General features: G+C 42.9%; 1 protein-coding gene across 2 annotated transcripts; it reads left to right on the top strand.

The window, feature by feature from the left end:
* Positions 1-4,202: 4,202 nt before the first annotated feature.
* nfkbiz (nuclear factor of kappa light polypeptide gene enhancer in B-cells inhibitor, zeta) lies at positions 4,203-15,412 on the top strand. Of its 2 annotated transcripts, none has more exons than XM_069888626.1 (12): positions 4,203-4,559; positions 5,547-5,671; positions 5,870-5,903; positions 7,494-7,597; positions 7,804-8,495; positions 9,045-9,150; positions 9,535-9,681; positions 10,815-10,878; positions 11,646-11,821; positions 11,980-12,090; positions 12,522-12,689; positions 12,885-15,412. In XM_069888626.1, exons 1-12 carry the CDS (start codon positions 4,385-4,387, stop codon positions 12,936-12,938), a joined length of 1,956 nt encoding a protein of 651 aa, XP_069744727.1. In that variant the 5' UTR covers positions 4,203-4,384; the 3' UTR covers positions 12,939-15,412. The 2 variants fall into 2 exon arrangements, with proteins under 2 accessions (XP_069744727.1, XP_069744728.1); XM_069888627.1 differs by lacking the exon at positions 4,203-4,559 and adding an exon at positions 4,842-5,134.
* Positions 15,413-15,872: the final 460 nt, after the last annotated feature.

Below are 15,872 nucleotides of genomic sequence, written 5' to 3'. Positions count from 1 at the left end.
CCAGCCCCATCTCGGGGCGGGCCCCCAGGACTCGTGGTTGGATGGCATTACAGGGACGATTCGAACTTGAAGTTGTGCCCCCCACCCCGGCTGCCACTACAGGAGACAGGATTTTTGTTCTTAATGACCAAAGAGAAGTACGCAGGATGATACCAGGACCATTCCTTTCTGTTGTCTATTCAGGAATACAATTTAAAGTTGACGCAAAATAGTAATGTTTTTAAATGACCGCGATGACAGCAGATATAGTGAAAAGGACAAATGTCTGCCAAATTGATTTTAATCGAGACATGTATGATGTTCTGCATTTTGAAGAGGTAATATAATTTGAGGGGTTGTTTTGTGTGTGGCTTAAAAAAGGGTCCAGTGTATATATTCATAATTCTAGAGCACTGGTTCTCAACTCGCATACCAACTCGTCATCCCTATGCCATCGGTTCGAGAGGGTTTCACACACATGAACTTTGATGATAACAACAGCACGCTCATGTATCAGTACTTGTGTTTGTCAAATGGCACGGACCTCCTCTAGTTCGGTGGAATCCTGGGCTGTAGGCCACATCATGGCTGCAGTACCACAGATCAGCAGATGACACTAGGATCAGAGTTGCTCCAGACCCCCCCCCCCCCTCCAAAACATATTACCCTTTGTGGAAATTATTGTGAAACTTATCATTTGTTAAGTAGGTAATTAGTTCTAAATTGGTGATTGCAGTCTTTTTCTTTACTTGTTGAAAATTATATTTTACGATAATTAATGAGTGTAACTGTGCACTACTTTATTATATTAGGTTTTATATGTTTTATTGTGTCAGTTATTCACTGAAAAGTAGTGTTCGGCTATAATCTTGTTAATGTCTCAAACTATCACTATATTTCTGTGAAGCCCTGGAATTAACCTTTGAGAAGTGTAAGGTAAAACATCATGAGATGGGAATGTGTAAGGAGTTACCCTGTGCAGGGCTGTAACAAGAAGGGGAGGTGTCCTTGTACTCCTGTTAGGTAAAACATCATGAGATGGGAATGTGTAAGGAGTTACCCTGTGCAGGGCTGTAACAAGATGTGAATGCATCCTTGTACTTACAAGATAAGAGAGACATTGATGGATTGAGAGGCAGGAAGCTAGCAGGGAAAGGATAGCAACAGTTTTAGTCATTGGACAAGTAATGATATGATGATGTTCTAAGCACGTATCCAAGGGTATAAAAAATCATCATTTTGCTGATAACGGCAGAATGCATTCTCCGACTAACATTGTTAGTTGCAAGTGTTACAATCCGGTAATAAAGAACAAAGAACCCTGATTTCGACTCAGTCTGGTGTTTGTCTCACTCATTCATGAACAAAGCAGACCTAACAGAAGCCCTATTCATTTATATATCACTGCTCATTTCAAGTACTGGGCAACTTCCTTGCTCCATTCATGTAATGAGCAGGGACATATACAGAGAGAATCTAAGAAATGGCAGGCATTTTGTCAGCTCAGGCACCTAAAGAATTAACACTGCACCCCTGGAATCCAGTATTGAAAGGGAAATGGCAAGTAGAATTTGATAGGGGTTAGAACATGAGCTATGGAGTGTTAAATGAGTTGAAGTTCAGGGAAGGGAAGGAATGGATGTTTGATCAGGACAACGCTGGATTAGTTCAGTATGGAAACTGAAATATGGATGATGCTTCAACAGCAGATAGGCTGAAGTGGAGGTGCAGGGAGATTAGGCTGCAACTGTACAAGGTGAGGCTGCATCTGGAGAACTGTGTACAGTTTTAGTTTTCTTCCTTGAGGAAGGATGGACTGGGTTTGGAGGCAGTGCAGAGGAGGTTCACCAGGTTGATTCCAGAGATGAGGGGGTTGGCCAATGAGGAGAGATTGAGTCGACTGGGGCTGTACTCTCTGGAATTTCGAGGAATGAGAGGGGGTCGTATAGAAATGTACAAAATTATGAAATGCCAAGAAAAGCTAGAGGCAAATTGTTTCCATTGGTGGGGGAGACTAGAACTAGGGATCATAGCCTCAAGATTCAGGGTAGTAGATTTAGGACAGAGATGAGGAGGAACTGCTTTTCCCAGAGGGTGGTGAATCTATGGAATTCTTTGCCCATTGAAACAGTGAAGGCGACCTTGGTAAATATATTGAAGACAAGGTTGGATAGATCTTTACAATGTTGGGGAATTAGGGGATATGGGGAAAGGCAGGTTGGTGGAGATGAACTGATCATCAGATCAGCCGCGATCACATTGAATGGCAGAGCAGGCTCAACGGGCAGGACGGCCGACTCCTGCTCCCATTTATTTTCTTATGAGGTAAAGATGGGGAATCACTGTGACGCAAAGGATACGGTATTTGGAAGTTCTGGGTTAGATCGGTCACAGGTTGTGAGCAACACTGTTCAGCATGAGAGGTGCTTTGGAGAGGAACTGAAGTAGCAGCAAGACAGTGGAGGCAGTGAAAAGTGCTAGAGTTTGTGAAATGAGGGGAAATCTCAGAGTAACTTACAACTTGGATAAATTGCGTTTGATCAATGGTTGAAAGAGAAACAGCAGATATATTGGACAAATGAAACTAAATGAGAAAATGGAGGAAATAAACAGGAAATGAGTGTCCTGAAAGGACTGCAGTCTGTTTTAGTTTAAAACTAAAACTAATAATATCCATCTCTTTGGAACTTATTCTCTCTTTTTAATTCAATTATGTATTCAGTGCTATAGGAGTTGTATTTTTTTGTTGTTTGTAGGGGTTTTTTTTGTACCTGTTCAGCTGTGTCAAATAAGACAGTTGGGGCATTTATACATGGATATGTCAATAAATATTATTGCTATGCCTTATTTTAACGATTCCAAAACATTCCTGACTGCTATCCCTCAATCTGGTTTTCATAAACTTGATTCTGATCTAAAGTAAATCGCCAAACTCTGCAGGTCCCATGGTTGAAGTAAAAACATGCTCACCATGCTGGAGAAGCTCAGCAGGTCAAACACCCTCAGTGGGTCACCACACACCAGCAATCATGTAGCCCTGACCAATGGTCCAATGGTCTGGCTGCACAGTGGAGTGCACACACACAGACAGACACCCACCCACCCACACACACACAGACACCCTACCCACACCCCACCTACACCCCCCCCCCCCCCCCCCCCCACACACACGCAGACGTGGACTCTGACCACACAGACCTATGATTTTTGTGGACACCTCTGTTCCGGAGCCCACATCCCTCCAACCCTCTTCGATCCTCCCATTTAATCCGGACCCTGACACCTTCTTATGGGCTCAGTTGACATTTTATCCGGCAGCTTTGAATTGGTCCAAAGTTAAATATTTGTTCCCCCCTCCCCTCCCCCTCTCTCTCTCCCTCCCCTCCTCTCCCCCTCCCCCTCCCTCCCCCTCCTCCCCCCTCTCCCCCTCTCCCTCCCCCTCCCCTCTCCCCCTCCCCCTCCCCTCCCCCTCTCCCCTCCCCCCCCTCCCCTCTCCCTCCCCCTCCCCTCTCCCTCCCCCTCTCCCTCCCCCTCCCCTCTCCCTCCCCCTCCCCTCCCCCTCCCCTCTCCCTCCCCTCTCCTCCTCTCCCTCCCCCTCCCCTCTCCCCCTCTCCCTCCCTCCCCCTCCCCTCCCCCTCTCCCTCCCCCTCTCCCTCCCCCTCCCCTCTCCGTCCCCTCTCCCCCTCTCCCTCCCCCTCCCCTCTCCCCCTCTCCCTCCCCCTCCCCTCTCCCCCTCTCCCTCCCCCTCCCCTCTCCCTCCCCCTCCCCTCTCCCCCTCTCCCTCCCTCCCCCTCCCCTCCCCCTCTCCCTCCCCTCTCCCTCCCCCTCCCCTCCCCCTCCCCTCTCCCCCTCTCCCTCCCCTCTCCCTCCCCCTCCCCCTCTCCCTCCCCTCTCCCTCCCCCTCCCCTCTCCCCCTCTCCCTCCCCTCCCCCTCCCCTCCCCCTCTCCCTCCCCCTCTCCCTCCCCCTCCCCTCTCCCTCCCCTCTCCCCCTCTCCCTCCCCCTCTCCCTCCCCCTCTCCCTCCCCCTCCCCTCTCCCCCTCTCCCTCCCCCCGTCCCTCTTGGGGCGCCAGCCCTGAACGCCCTTCAGGATCGACCTGCAAGCCTTGTCCCCGGAGCCAAGGTGGGCAACCCCTCCCCTTCTCCTTTCGTCATTGCCAGTAACACAGGCTCTTGCCTTGACGGGAATTCCGGCCCCGACCGTGACCCTCCCCATTGGCCGGGACGAGAGGGAGAGACACATTGATCTGCCTCCCGGAAGAGGCTGCAGAAATAGACGCGGCTCGCTCAGCGCCGGCTTGTCTGTGTGTGGGAACGAGCCCCGCAGGGAGTGGCTCGCTCCGGCTTCCCCGTCTCCGCTCCGGCTTCCCCGTCTCCGCTCCGGCTTCCCCGTCTCCGCTCCGACCATGATCCTGGACCGAGGGAGCGAGAACTCGAGCGACAGCTGCGACCACTGGCTCAGGTCGAGCCCCATCAACCTGGGCTCCTTCTACCAGAGCTCCCCGGCGCTGAGCGAGCCGAGCTCGCCCGACTCGCCCCGTCCCGGCGTCCCGTCCCCGGGTGCAACCGCGATCTCCAGCGGTAGGTCGAGGTGGAGCCCCGGACCCTCTCCTCTCCTCTCTCCTCCCTCCTCCCCCCCTCCTCCTCTCTTTCCCCCCTCTCTCCCCCCCTCCCTCCCTCCCTCCCCCCTCCCCTCCCTCCCCCCCTCCCCTCTCTCCCCCTCCCTCCTCTCTCCCCCTCCCTCCTCTCTCCCCCCCCTCCTCTCTCTCCCCCCCCTCCTCTCTCTCCCCTCTCCTTCCACCACCCTGCCCCCTTTCACTCCCCCCCCCCCTTTTCACCCCAACTCTCCTCCTCCCCTTCCCTGAGTAGTTTTATTTGCCAAATAATGTAATTATATCATTATTGTGCCAGGATATTTTTTTAAGTGGAGGAAAGATTCCTTTTCTTCTTTCTTGACCTAAGACTATTAAATCTTTAACAAAACTACACAATTTTAAACCATGATTGCAAGTGGTCTGGATCAGGAAGTTAGTCTCAGTTTTTGAACTGTATAACAGATGATTTTTCTTGATCCAAACTTCCGGGTGTGGCAGTTAAAATGATGACTGAGAATTGTTCAAACTCAAGGAAACACCTTTATTTCAATTTAACTGACGGTAAGTCTGAAATATTGATTCCTGGAGTTTTGCCAATGAGTGGGAGGTGTGGGGTGGGAACATAATTCGTTTGTTTGGGACAAATTAGGTGAGTCATTTGATGCCCTGGATTTTCCACTGCCCTGGATATTCCTGCCTGACCTATCAGATTGATTTCAAGGTAGCAACTTTGCCCCTGAGTCAGTAGGTTCAAGGATCAAGTTGTGTTCTGGAGATTTGAACACAGATCTTCAGACTGATTTCAGGGCTGCAGTTCAGCATTCCGATAAGAAGTTAAACCAACCTCTGCTCTGGTTCGAAGAACAAGTGAATTACCCTCTCAGTACAAAGCAGAGTGGGGGATGGCTGGCTGTAATTTGACTGTTGGGCTTTGTTGGCCCTGTTTAAAATGGTCTTCCTTCCCTCCCTGCAGCCTGCTCCAGCACAGCCAAGACTCTGAAACCATCCTTCCAAGGAGTCAGGGTGAAGAATCCTGTCAAGGACCTCCTGAATTATTTCAGGAACACTCGCTCAGGCACCAAACTGGAAAGTGACTTGGTAACTCTCTTGAACTGATTCTTATTTTGTTTAGTTTCTTTTAGCACAAATTAATAGTGTTTAAAAATCCTTGCTTAAATGATGAAATTTACGTTTACTTGGACTGTATGTAATGTTTGAAGTCGGTCATTTGAGTTCAAAGTAATTGTGGATCATCTACATTCTTTTTATGGATTTTTTTTTTCTCCTTCAATTTAGCCTCAATCAAGTTCATCTGAAGAACCGTTTTCTCGTAAGTAAACCCCTTGTCAATGTGTAGTTTGTTATTTTTCTAACCCAAAATATCTGTGGTATGGTACAAGACAAATGGTTACTTAAACAAAAGTTGCTTTTAATTTTCTTTAAACATAAAAACAAGATCAAACTTTAACTTATTAACATTAACTTAACTTAACCCCCTTCTAATTCTCAGTGTACATATATGTAATGTGTATAGTGGATGGCAGAGTGCGGGGGAGTGTTGATAAAAGCGAGACCAAGGGGTACAATTACATAGTCCCTGAAAGTAGAAATGCAGGTCGATGGAATGCCGATAAAGACATGTGGCAATCTTGCCTTCATTGACTAGGCACGGTCATGTTACGGTTGTATACAATTCTGGGTGGACATAATGAAGTGCAATTCTGATTGGTGCATTATAGGAAGGATGTGATTTCACGTCGGAAAGATTTGCACTTGAAGGATTTGAGCTGTAAAATGGGAGTGGATAAACTGGATCTGTTTTCCCCTTCTGGAAAGTAACATGATATATTTGAGGATGAGAGGCACAGACTGAATAGCCAGTGTCCGGCTCCCATTGTAGGTATGTCTAAAGCACTGGTTCTCAACCTTTTTTGGTCCACTCAATACCACCTTGAGTACCATGGGTATTCTGTGGTTAGTAAAGGATTGCTAAAGGTGGTATGTGAGTAGGCAAAAAAAGGTTGAGAATCACTAGTCTAAAGGAAGAGAGGAGAGGTTTAAAGTGAGACCCTGAATGAATGCCAAACTTGTAAAATAATGTTTCCTCTGTTCTAACTGATGTCTCATGGTTACACTGTAACTCTCCACAATACACTGTTTTTACTGCTATGTATAAGTTAACAAGCTGGAGGTCTCGCGGAACAAACGTTCTCACTGTTCCTCAGTGCACGTGACATTAAATGAACTTGAATTAAAGGGGATATGAAGGTCAAACTTTCCACACAAAGGATAGTTGATATCTGGAACAAGCTGCTAAATTGAGGTAGGAAGAGTAAGAATGTTTAAGAGGCACCTGGGCAGGTACTTGAATGTGAAAGGAACCACTCTTAATACTGCTTGTATATGTATGGTTGTTGCCCCACCCTTTGCTGATTTTACCTGTGACTCCTCCCCCTTGATTCCCCTAATAAAGACCGTAACCCCTCCTCCAGAACAATCTCAGGTCAGCAACGTTAGACGTGCCTTCCGTTTATGGTAATAAAAGTCTCTCAGTCAGATAACTTCAAGTCTTTGGAGTTACTGATGGCACATCAATAGATTAATAGTACTAGCTCATTAAGACACATTGGTCAGCATGGAGGGGATGAGCTGAAGGGCCTGTTTCCATGCTATTTAGTTCTGACTCGTAATTGGGGATAGCATAGTTGGGCATGATGGTTGCATGGATGTGGTGGGCCAAAGGGCCTGGTTCAATGGTAAACAAGAAGTCTGCACATGCAGGTAAACTGGAGCAATACAGAAAGTGCTGGAAGAACTCCATGGATTCTGCCTGACCGTGGATGTCCTTCAGTATATTTTGTGTGGGGCCTGATTCTGTATCGCATAGGGATCCCAATAATCTACTTTTTGTCCTGACCAGAAATAAGAAATCTCCTGAGTGGCCGAAAAAGATCAGCTTTGGAGAACCTGATTGATTCACCTCCATGTAAACAACCTGCAACACCTGGAGCATCCTACCTGCTGGTAAGAATATCCAATGTTCTTTCAAAGGATAGTTTTACTTTCATTATTTGGGTTTGGAGAGGACCATAATGTTGGGGCTCTGGGGGTCCCAGAGTCAAATAATGGTATCAAAAGATATGCACTTACTACTTTGTGTTGTGACTATTAATTGTGCCAACAGAACCTCTTTTAAATGTCTAACAGTCCATATTTATTTTTCAATTTAGACTCCACCTCAGACTCCAAACTCTGAGAATTCAGATGGAGGCCATAAAACTGAATCGAGAAATGATGTAAATCCAGATGCTCTTGAGGCCATAATAAAAATGTTGCAGAATGACACACATGAAATTTCTCTAAGTACAGTCCAGGTCAATTGGACCAATGACACCAAGACTGATCAAGTTTTTCAGTCCGAGGTAGCATGGTGCAAAGACGGTTACATGCACGAGCTACGTGACTGCCAACCATCCCCTCAGCAATTCCCAGTGCAGAGTCCACTGCAAATTGCTGGAAAACAGGAGGGACTTCAAACATTTCCACCCATCCACCAGTCTCCAACTTTCCATCAAGCTCTTCCCGATGGACAAGCCCAACAGTTTCAAGAGGTGCCAGGTGATTTTCCAGACTGCACGTTTGGTTTTCAAATGCATGGAAATCTGCCTATGTCTGGAGAATTTCCATTTCCTCAAGTGGGTGACCAATTGGTGAACAGTCAACAATCACCTGAGTTTTATCTGCCAGGTTGTGGCTCCCTACAGGCCAATTCCCATGGTGACTTGTCACACGCTGTCCCTTTCTACTGTTCATCGCGAACTCAAGGCAAGTCCTTCTTTCAATGGCAACTTGAACAAGAGGAGAAGAAATTGTCCCATTTTACTCAGGAGCAACTTCTTTTCAAAGACTGTGATGGTGACACGTAAGTATTTCTAATTCTTTGTGTCTTATTGAAAGTTGAGTACAGTAAAATCTCCGTTATCCGGAATTCAAGCAACCGGCAGCTTCAAGCAAAAATAAAATGGTGGAAAATAAATATGAAAGTTTGAAATCGGTGCTCTCCCAACCCCCAGTAATAGTTCACCAATCATGCAACATACAATCTCAAGCAACCAGCAAATAACACTTATCTGACATCTACCAATCCCCATAGATGCAGGATACCAGGGGCTTTACTGTATATTAAAAGAAAGTTTGTGTCATATTCTCACTCAAAGCCTTGTTTGTTCCCAAGACCACTTCCCCTGACATCCCCTGGAAAATGTACTTGGTGTTTTATAACTGAGATGAGAAGTTTTTAAATCTGACATAGTAGCATAGAGGTGGCAATATTGATAAAGCTGAGACAGTGAAAAAGATGCTACTCAATTTTAAAATATTAAGGACTGAGCGCAGGTTTATACAAGAAAAAAAATTGGCATTGTAAACTGTCTTTATAAACCTAGGGTATGATTTTATTCATATTTTCCAGTCTTTTGCACATTGCTGCTGCTCAGGGCAGACGTGCTCTTGCGTATGTCCTTGGAAAGAAGATGGCAGCTGTTAACATGCTAGATGCCAAAGAACACAATGGCCAGGTAAGCCAACACTAGCCCATCAGTCTTTGAATATTGCCACGGCTTTTGAAGAGAATTTGGGGACATCAATTTAAATAGAAATCCCAATTTAATTTTTAATGCTTTTAACATACATTTTTAGATTAATTTATTCAACTTGAACAACTTGGCTGATTTTCTATTTAAAGCTTCATTTACCTTGCCAGTAATAATTATGATATCAGTGTACTTCCTTGCTAATGTTTAACTGAAGTAGATTTGCTTTTCAGTAACTGTGTGACTTGCATTTTGCAATGGCAGCATTTTTGTTTATTATACTAGTTCCTTATCAGTTTGGCATTTGCTTTTTTTCATCCCCATCCATTTCCTTGTATGAGTTGCTCAATGATTCTTTCTCTTTTAAAGAGTGCCTTGCAAGTAGCTGTTGCTGCCAACCAGCACCTGATTGTCCAGGACCTAATCTGCCTAGGAGCACAAGTGAATATTTCGGATCGCTGGGGTAGAACACCATTGCATGTGATTGCAGAGAAAGGTTACTTTCAAGTGCTTGTGGTGGGTGTGGTTTTTTAGATTTTGTGATTCTATAGAAACCTTAACTCCAGGAAGCTGTTGAGACATGTAAACAACACCTGATTAATAAATGAATATTTTTTCCATAAATTTCCAAACCCCATGCACTATGAACAGAAATGTCTTTCAAAGAGTCCCTATTTAAATTTAAAAAAAAATTTAGACTTACATTTCGGCCCAGGAGTCCGTGCCACTCAATTCACATCCCATTAAACCCACACCCCGGTACATTTTGAAGGGTGGGAGGAAACCGGAGCCCCCGGAGAAAACCCACACAGACACTGGGAGAATGTACAGACAACGCGCGATTCAAATCCCGGTCCTGATTGCTGGTGCTGGAACAGCGTGGAGCCAACCGCCACATTAACCTTGCCATATTCTTTTAGATTATTTTGTAAACATTAAATTATGTTTTCAACTGCTTACCCTCTGTAGCAGCTCAAAAGAATCTGAAGATTCTTGCATTACTTTGGGATCCCTTTGAACTTAAAGGACAATGTTACAAAAACCATGATTAATTTTTGCTTCACCTTTTCTATTTGCTTTTCCGCCATTTAATCCCTATTCTGGTAAATGAATATTTGTACATAATGATGTTATTGAGCTAAAATATACAGTAAAGTCCCTGTTATCCGGAATTCAAGCAACAGCAAAAAAATTGTGGAAAATAAACACCAGTAGGTAAAAAATACGAAAGTTTAAAATTGGGTCCCCTCACCACCAGCACCCTGTTCACTAATCTACACAATCTCAAGCAACCAGCGAATTCATTTTTACAGGATTTACCAATCCCCATAGGTGCTGGATACCGGGGATTTTAGTTAAAGCAGTTTTCCTAATCGTCTTCTCTCAAATATGGAAATATGATCAGGGTATCTGTCTGTCACTGTTCTCTTCCTGAGACTCTTTTTGGGCTTGCATTTTTGAAGCACCTGGCGCAACTTTGTCTGCTGGAAGTGTTCTGTAAATACATGTCATTTTTTTTTTTAAAAAAACCTTCTGAATTTACTCAATAAAACAATTGGCACCTCATTTATTGTAATATTTGAATAAGATAACATGATTTTTAAAATTTTAATTGATTGCTATTTACAGACTTTCTCTGTTATTTGCAGGCTATTGAAAAGGGGATGGCATTAAGTTGTCAGCATTTCAATCTGGAAGTTACAAACTTTGATGGTAAGATTTCTAGTATAAAGGCTGGTCAGATAAAAGCCTGTCAAAATTAGTTCCATATGTACCATCTTTTGTCAGATAATATTTATATTGTTTTATTGAATCAAACTGGAATTTCTCAAATAAAATTCACTGTTCAGTTCTGGTCGCCTCATTACAGGAAGGATGTGGAAGCTATGGAGAGGGTGCAGAGGAGATTGACCAAGATGTTGTCTGGATTAGAGAATGTTTCTCGTGAGGCAAGTTTAATAGAGCTAGGGCTTTTCTCTTTGGAGCGAAGAAAGATGAGGAGTGATTTAGTAGTGGCCTACAAGTTTATGAAAGGTATTGATAGGGTTGATAGCCTGCACTTCTCTCCTGGACAAGAATAGCAAAGACCAGAGGCCATCTGTACAAGTTGAGGGGAGGAAAGTTTACGAGAGAAGACGGGGGTAAGATTTTTTTTTACGCAGAGAATAATGGGTGCCTGGAATACATTGCCAGTGGTGGGGCTGGAACAATAGGAACATTTAAAAGACTCATAGACAGGAACATGGATGCAAGAAAAATAGAGGGTGATGGGTGTTGGGTAGGGAAGTTTGTTGAGTAGGTTAACAACATGGTGGGCCGAAAGGCCTGTACTGTGTAATATTCTATGTTAAAGAGAGCAAAATGGAATTTGTGATTATTTGTGGTCCAAGACAAGTTGTACTATTTTATGGAAGTTGGATTGCATTCGTTGTAGCTCTCAATAATGATCAGACCATTGAAATGTTCCTCTTTTGACTTAGGTATGACCGCTCTTCATTGTGCAGTCCTGGCCCAGAACCGTGTGATGCATGACCTTCAGAGTAAAATTCTTCAGCATCCTCTATCTGTTGAGACACAGGAGCTGACCATGAAAAACAAGAACTTGTTGGATACAATTAAAACCTTATTACAGATGGGAGCATCTATTGAAACTCGGGTGAGCTCCGATTTAATTCTGAACGAGCTTTAGAGGTAACAGCCACCTTTAAAATGGAACCGGACAGTTGAATTAGAAATGTCAAGTTAGTTATTTTCAACTGTAAACAAATCTAAGCTTTGCTGTAAATGCTCAGATCTAAGTTTCAATTTCCCCAGGATCGGAAGAGTGGTCGAACTCCTCTGCACATGGCTGCAGAGGAACCAAATGTTGAACTCCTGCGTTACTTTCTTGAGCAGCCAACCAGCCTCAACGTTGTAAATGCTAAGGTAAGATTGTAACTCTGGCAGCCACCAACAATTGAGGGGACTTGCTGCAAATCGTCATACATTTGGCACCTTTTCACTATCCCATTAGCTTTGCTGAGTTGTTTTTTTTTCCGGCAACTCTGCACCTAACTTGCAAATACTCATGATTGGCACTGCACAACAACAGGCATGTGCTCCGAATGAGTACTCTTTAGATGGATGTGAAAACCGATTAAAAGAGAACAGTATAACTTTGGCCCACAATGTTGTGCCGGCTTATGTAAACCTACTTCACATCAATCTAACCCTATAATGTTATTTTTATTTGAAAGTAGTGCATGAGCTGGCTTGTGTACAACTTCCCCCTTGTTGTAACGATTAGGAGATTCCTCAAGGATATTTACGACGTGAGTATTTTGGTTGAAGGCTAAAAGCTTTGTTTGGATTGGCAGGCATACAATGGGAACACCGCACTTCATGTTGTAGCCGGTATGCAAGACCGGATCAGCCAGGTGGCTGCTGTCCGACTTCTGATGAGAAAGGGAGCCGATCCCAGTGCCAGAAACCTGGAGAACGAGCAGCCAGTTCATCTCGTGCCGGATGGCGCAAGAGGAGAAGAGGTAAGAGAGCACTTGCAGACTGATCTTTCTATCCTTCTAAACGTTTTGTCAGCGGAAGCAAATCCAAGAAACTGTGATCTCTTGAAAGATTACTCTAGTTAGGAAGTTAAGTAGCTTCCTTAATTTTAAAAATCATTCTAACTGAAGTGAAATTGTATTTGAAGATTATTCACTCCTCATTCTTCTCATTGGCAGGTGAGACGTATATTGAAGGGTAAAGCTCTCCAGTCAAGAATGGCTCTCTTCTGACTTCCTGTTAGGAAGTTTTCCATCACCCTCGCTGTCAGTTAGGCAGTCTTGTTAATTTTGTGTAGAGATATTTGCTAGTTCCAAGCAAATGTGTGTTGTTTCTTTGAAAGAAACTTGAATAGTTGACTACTGTGTAGTACATAAGAATGGTAGTATTAACCTTTTTTAAATCTTGTTTTCAAAAAATATGCACCTTTTACATCTCTGAAAGTAAGAATATAAAGGGATGAGTTGACTTGAGATCTGTGGGCCTGGATTTTGTCATCAAAAGTGAGGTGTCTCTGCTCAATGCTGATCATCAAAGAAATTTCCTGGACCACAAACCAAGGAAGTAAAGGGCTAACATTTTAGCTGATTTTCAACACTGTACAAAACACAAATTGTAACAGACCTGTGATTTAAGGCAGTAGTTTAAATCATTTTGAAAATGAACATATCTCACAATTCATCAATATTTCAAGAGCATGTTTCAATCCACAAAGGCTTGAGAGTTTGCAAATTGGTACTTGCAGCCAGTTTAAAAGTTTCCTTGCCCCTCCAAGCAAAATGGTGCACTATTTTCAATGTGTGTATACCTGTGAGGATAGTCTCTAAATGCTTGACATTGATCTTCCTTGGAATCACTTGAGAGGGCTAAATAATGCAGCTTGGAGAAGAGCAACTCCACTTTACTCACATCTAGTTTGGTTCTCAATGTAACTGACAGAATCCAGGCCATTATCTTAATAATATCTAACAGTGGATCTGTACAACATGTAGTGATATTCAGATGCAAACATCTTGTAGTAAATTTAAATTGCAAATTTGGTACATCTGTGTGTTTAGACCTAGCCGAATTCACTGCATCCTATAGATTGGTAGAACATTGAATCAGTTGGTTTGAAACAGTGTCCGGATGAATCAATAGGTACGTACGGTCTAAAATAGAGTTGGTAAAGTTTGAAAAGAGTTTCTTTGTGCTGAGTAGCTGGCATTCACCTTGATTTATCATATTAAACATTGCCAGAATTCAAGCAGATTACCTCTGTAAATTATGCAACCCATCTCCTTGAGAATTTTTTTGGATAAAGTACATTTCTTTCAACAGGAGGGGTTTGCTGTTTTTTTCAGGTATTTGTAGAGGAGATTCTGAGATTTGGTAGAAGTACTAAAATATTTGCTTGGCGTTTTTTTTTAAATGAGTGTGAATTTAATTTCCAGAAGAGAAAGGTTTCAATCAAAATAGGATGTAGATGTGGAAAATATCAAAGAAAATGGGATGTAGGTGTGGAAAATATCAAAGAAAATGGGATGTAGGTGTGGAAAATATCAAAGAAAATGGGATGTAGGTGTGGAAAATGTCAAAGAAAATGGGATGTAGGTGTGGAAAATGTCAAAGAAAATGGGATGTAGGTGTGGAAAATGTCAAAGAAAATGGGATGTAGGTGTGGAAAATGTCAAAGAAAATGGGATGTAGGTGTGGAAAATGTCAAAGAAAATGGGATGTAGGTGTGGAAAATGTCAAAGAAAATGGGATGTAGGTGTGGAAAATGTCAAAGAAAATGGGATGTAGGTGTGGAAAATGTCAAAGAAAATGGGATGTAGGTGTGGAAAATGTCAAAGAAAATGGGATGTAGGTGTGGAAAATGTCAAAGAAAATGGGATGTAGGTGTGGAAAATGTCAAAGAAAATGGGATGTAGGTGTGGAAAATGTCAAAGAAAATGGGATGTAGGTGTGGAAAATGTCAAAGAAAATGGGATGTAGGTGTGGAAAATGTCAAAGAAAATGGGATGTAGGTGTGGAAAATGTCAAAGAAAATGGGATGTAGGTGTGGAAAATGTCAAAGAAAATGGGATGTAGGTGTGGAAAATGTCAAAGAAAATGGGATGTAGGTGTGGAAAATGTCAAAGAAAGTAATTTGTTAACTGAAAATGTGACTGAGGGAAGAATTGCTGATTATAATTTAGGAAGTGAAGTAGTAGCCAGGTTCTGTAATTCATGTGTTGAAAGGAAGTGACAAATGGGTTGGAACAATTTTGGAGACTGTTCAAAACTGTGCAAAAACAAACTACTGTCTGAATTCACTGGAGGTATAAATACATTTGTGTTCTTTAATGTGTTTGCTCTTGCAGGTTATGTTATTGAAGTTCTTATTGAGGAATATTTTTGATTTCCTGATTTCAATGTGTCTTGAGTTTTTTTTTTATTGTGATGAAATGATACTGTTTTTAAGCTAAATTTGTTCTTAAATTTACTAACTTTTTAATCAATAAATGTGGAAGGGTGAAGTTTACCTTTTTAAAGTGCATATAAATCAACTATTTTGAGGGTATTTTGAATGAAGTATGTCTTGTGGACAGATTCTCACTGTTATTTCATGAAATCTTGCATTAAAAATTTGATGTATTGACTATCTTGATGTCTGTATCTTTTGGGGAAATTTTCTTATTCCTTGTCCATTAGATATTTAAATAAATTAAAACTCCATCTTCAACCTGTGGAACTTTTAATGGTTGGGTTTGATAATTAATTCCAATGTTTGTCTGCTTTTATGCAGCTTTATATTATGATGTCAGTGATGGGGAAGATATTAGAATCTATCATAAAAGGAGTAATAGCAGAACACTTAGGCAGAAATAATAGTATAAGGGCTAGTCAGCATGGATTCCTTAAGGGTAAGTCATGCTTGACTAACCTTCTGGAATTTTTCGAGGATGTGACAAAGAGGGTGGACTTGGGAGAGCCAGTGGATGTGGTGTATTTGGACTTCCAGAAGGCCTTTGATAAGGTGCCGCATGGGAGACTAGTGGGCAAGATCAGGGAGCATGGTATTGGAGGAAAGGTGCTGACATGGATAGGAAATTGGTTAAGAAATAGGAAACAAAGGGTTGGAGTAAGCCGGTCTTTTCAGGATGGCAGGATGTGACGAGTGGAGTGCCGCAGGGATCGGTATT

This window comes from Narcine bancroftii, chromosome 7 (genome assembly GCF_036971445.1).
Source record: "Narcine bancroftii isolate sNarBan1 chromosome 7, sNarBan1.hap1, whole genome shotgun sequence".
Lineage (NCBI taxonomy): Eukaryota > Metazoa > Chordata > Chondrichthyes > Torpediniformes > Narcinidae > Narcine > Narcine bancroftii.
The sequence above is the reverse complement of the archived record's forward strand: the minus strand, read 5'-3'. Positions and strand labels throughout refer to the sequence as shown.

Excerpts from the sequence above, each read along its gene's own strand:
- nfkbiz (XM_069888626.1), top strand. The coding sequence starts at position 4,385 with ATGATCCTGGACCGAGGGAGCGAGAACTCGAGCGACAGCTGCGACCAC. Across the intron at positions 5,672-5,869 it reads CCAAACTGGAAAGTGACTTG|CCTCAATCAAGTTCATCTGA; the intron begins GTAACTCTCTTG and ends CCTTCAATTTAG. Across the intron at positions 7,598-7,803 it reads CTGGAGCATCCTACCTGCTG|ACTCCACCTCAGACTCCAAA; the intron begins GTAAGAATATCC and ends TTTTCAATTTAG.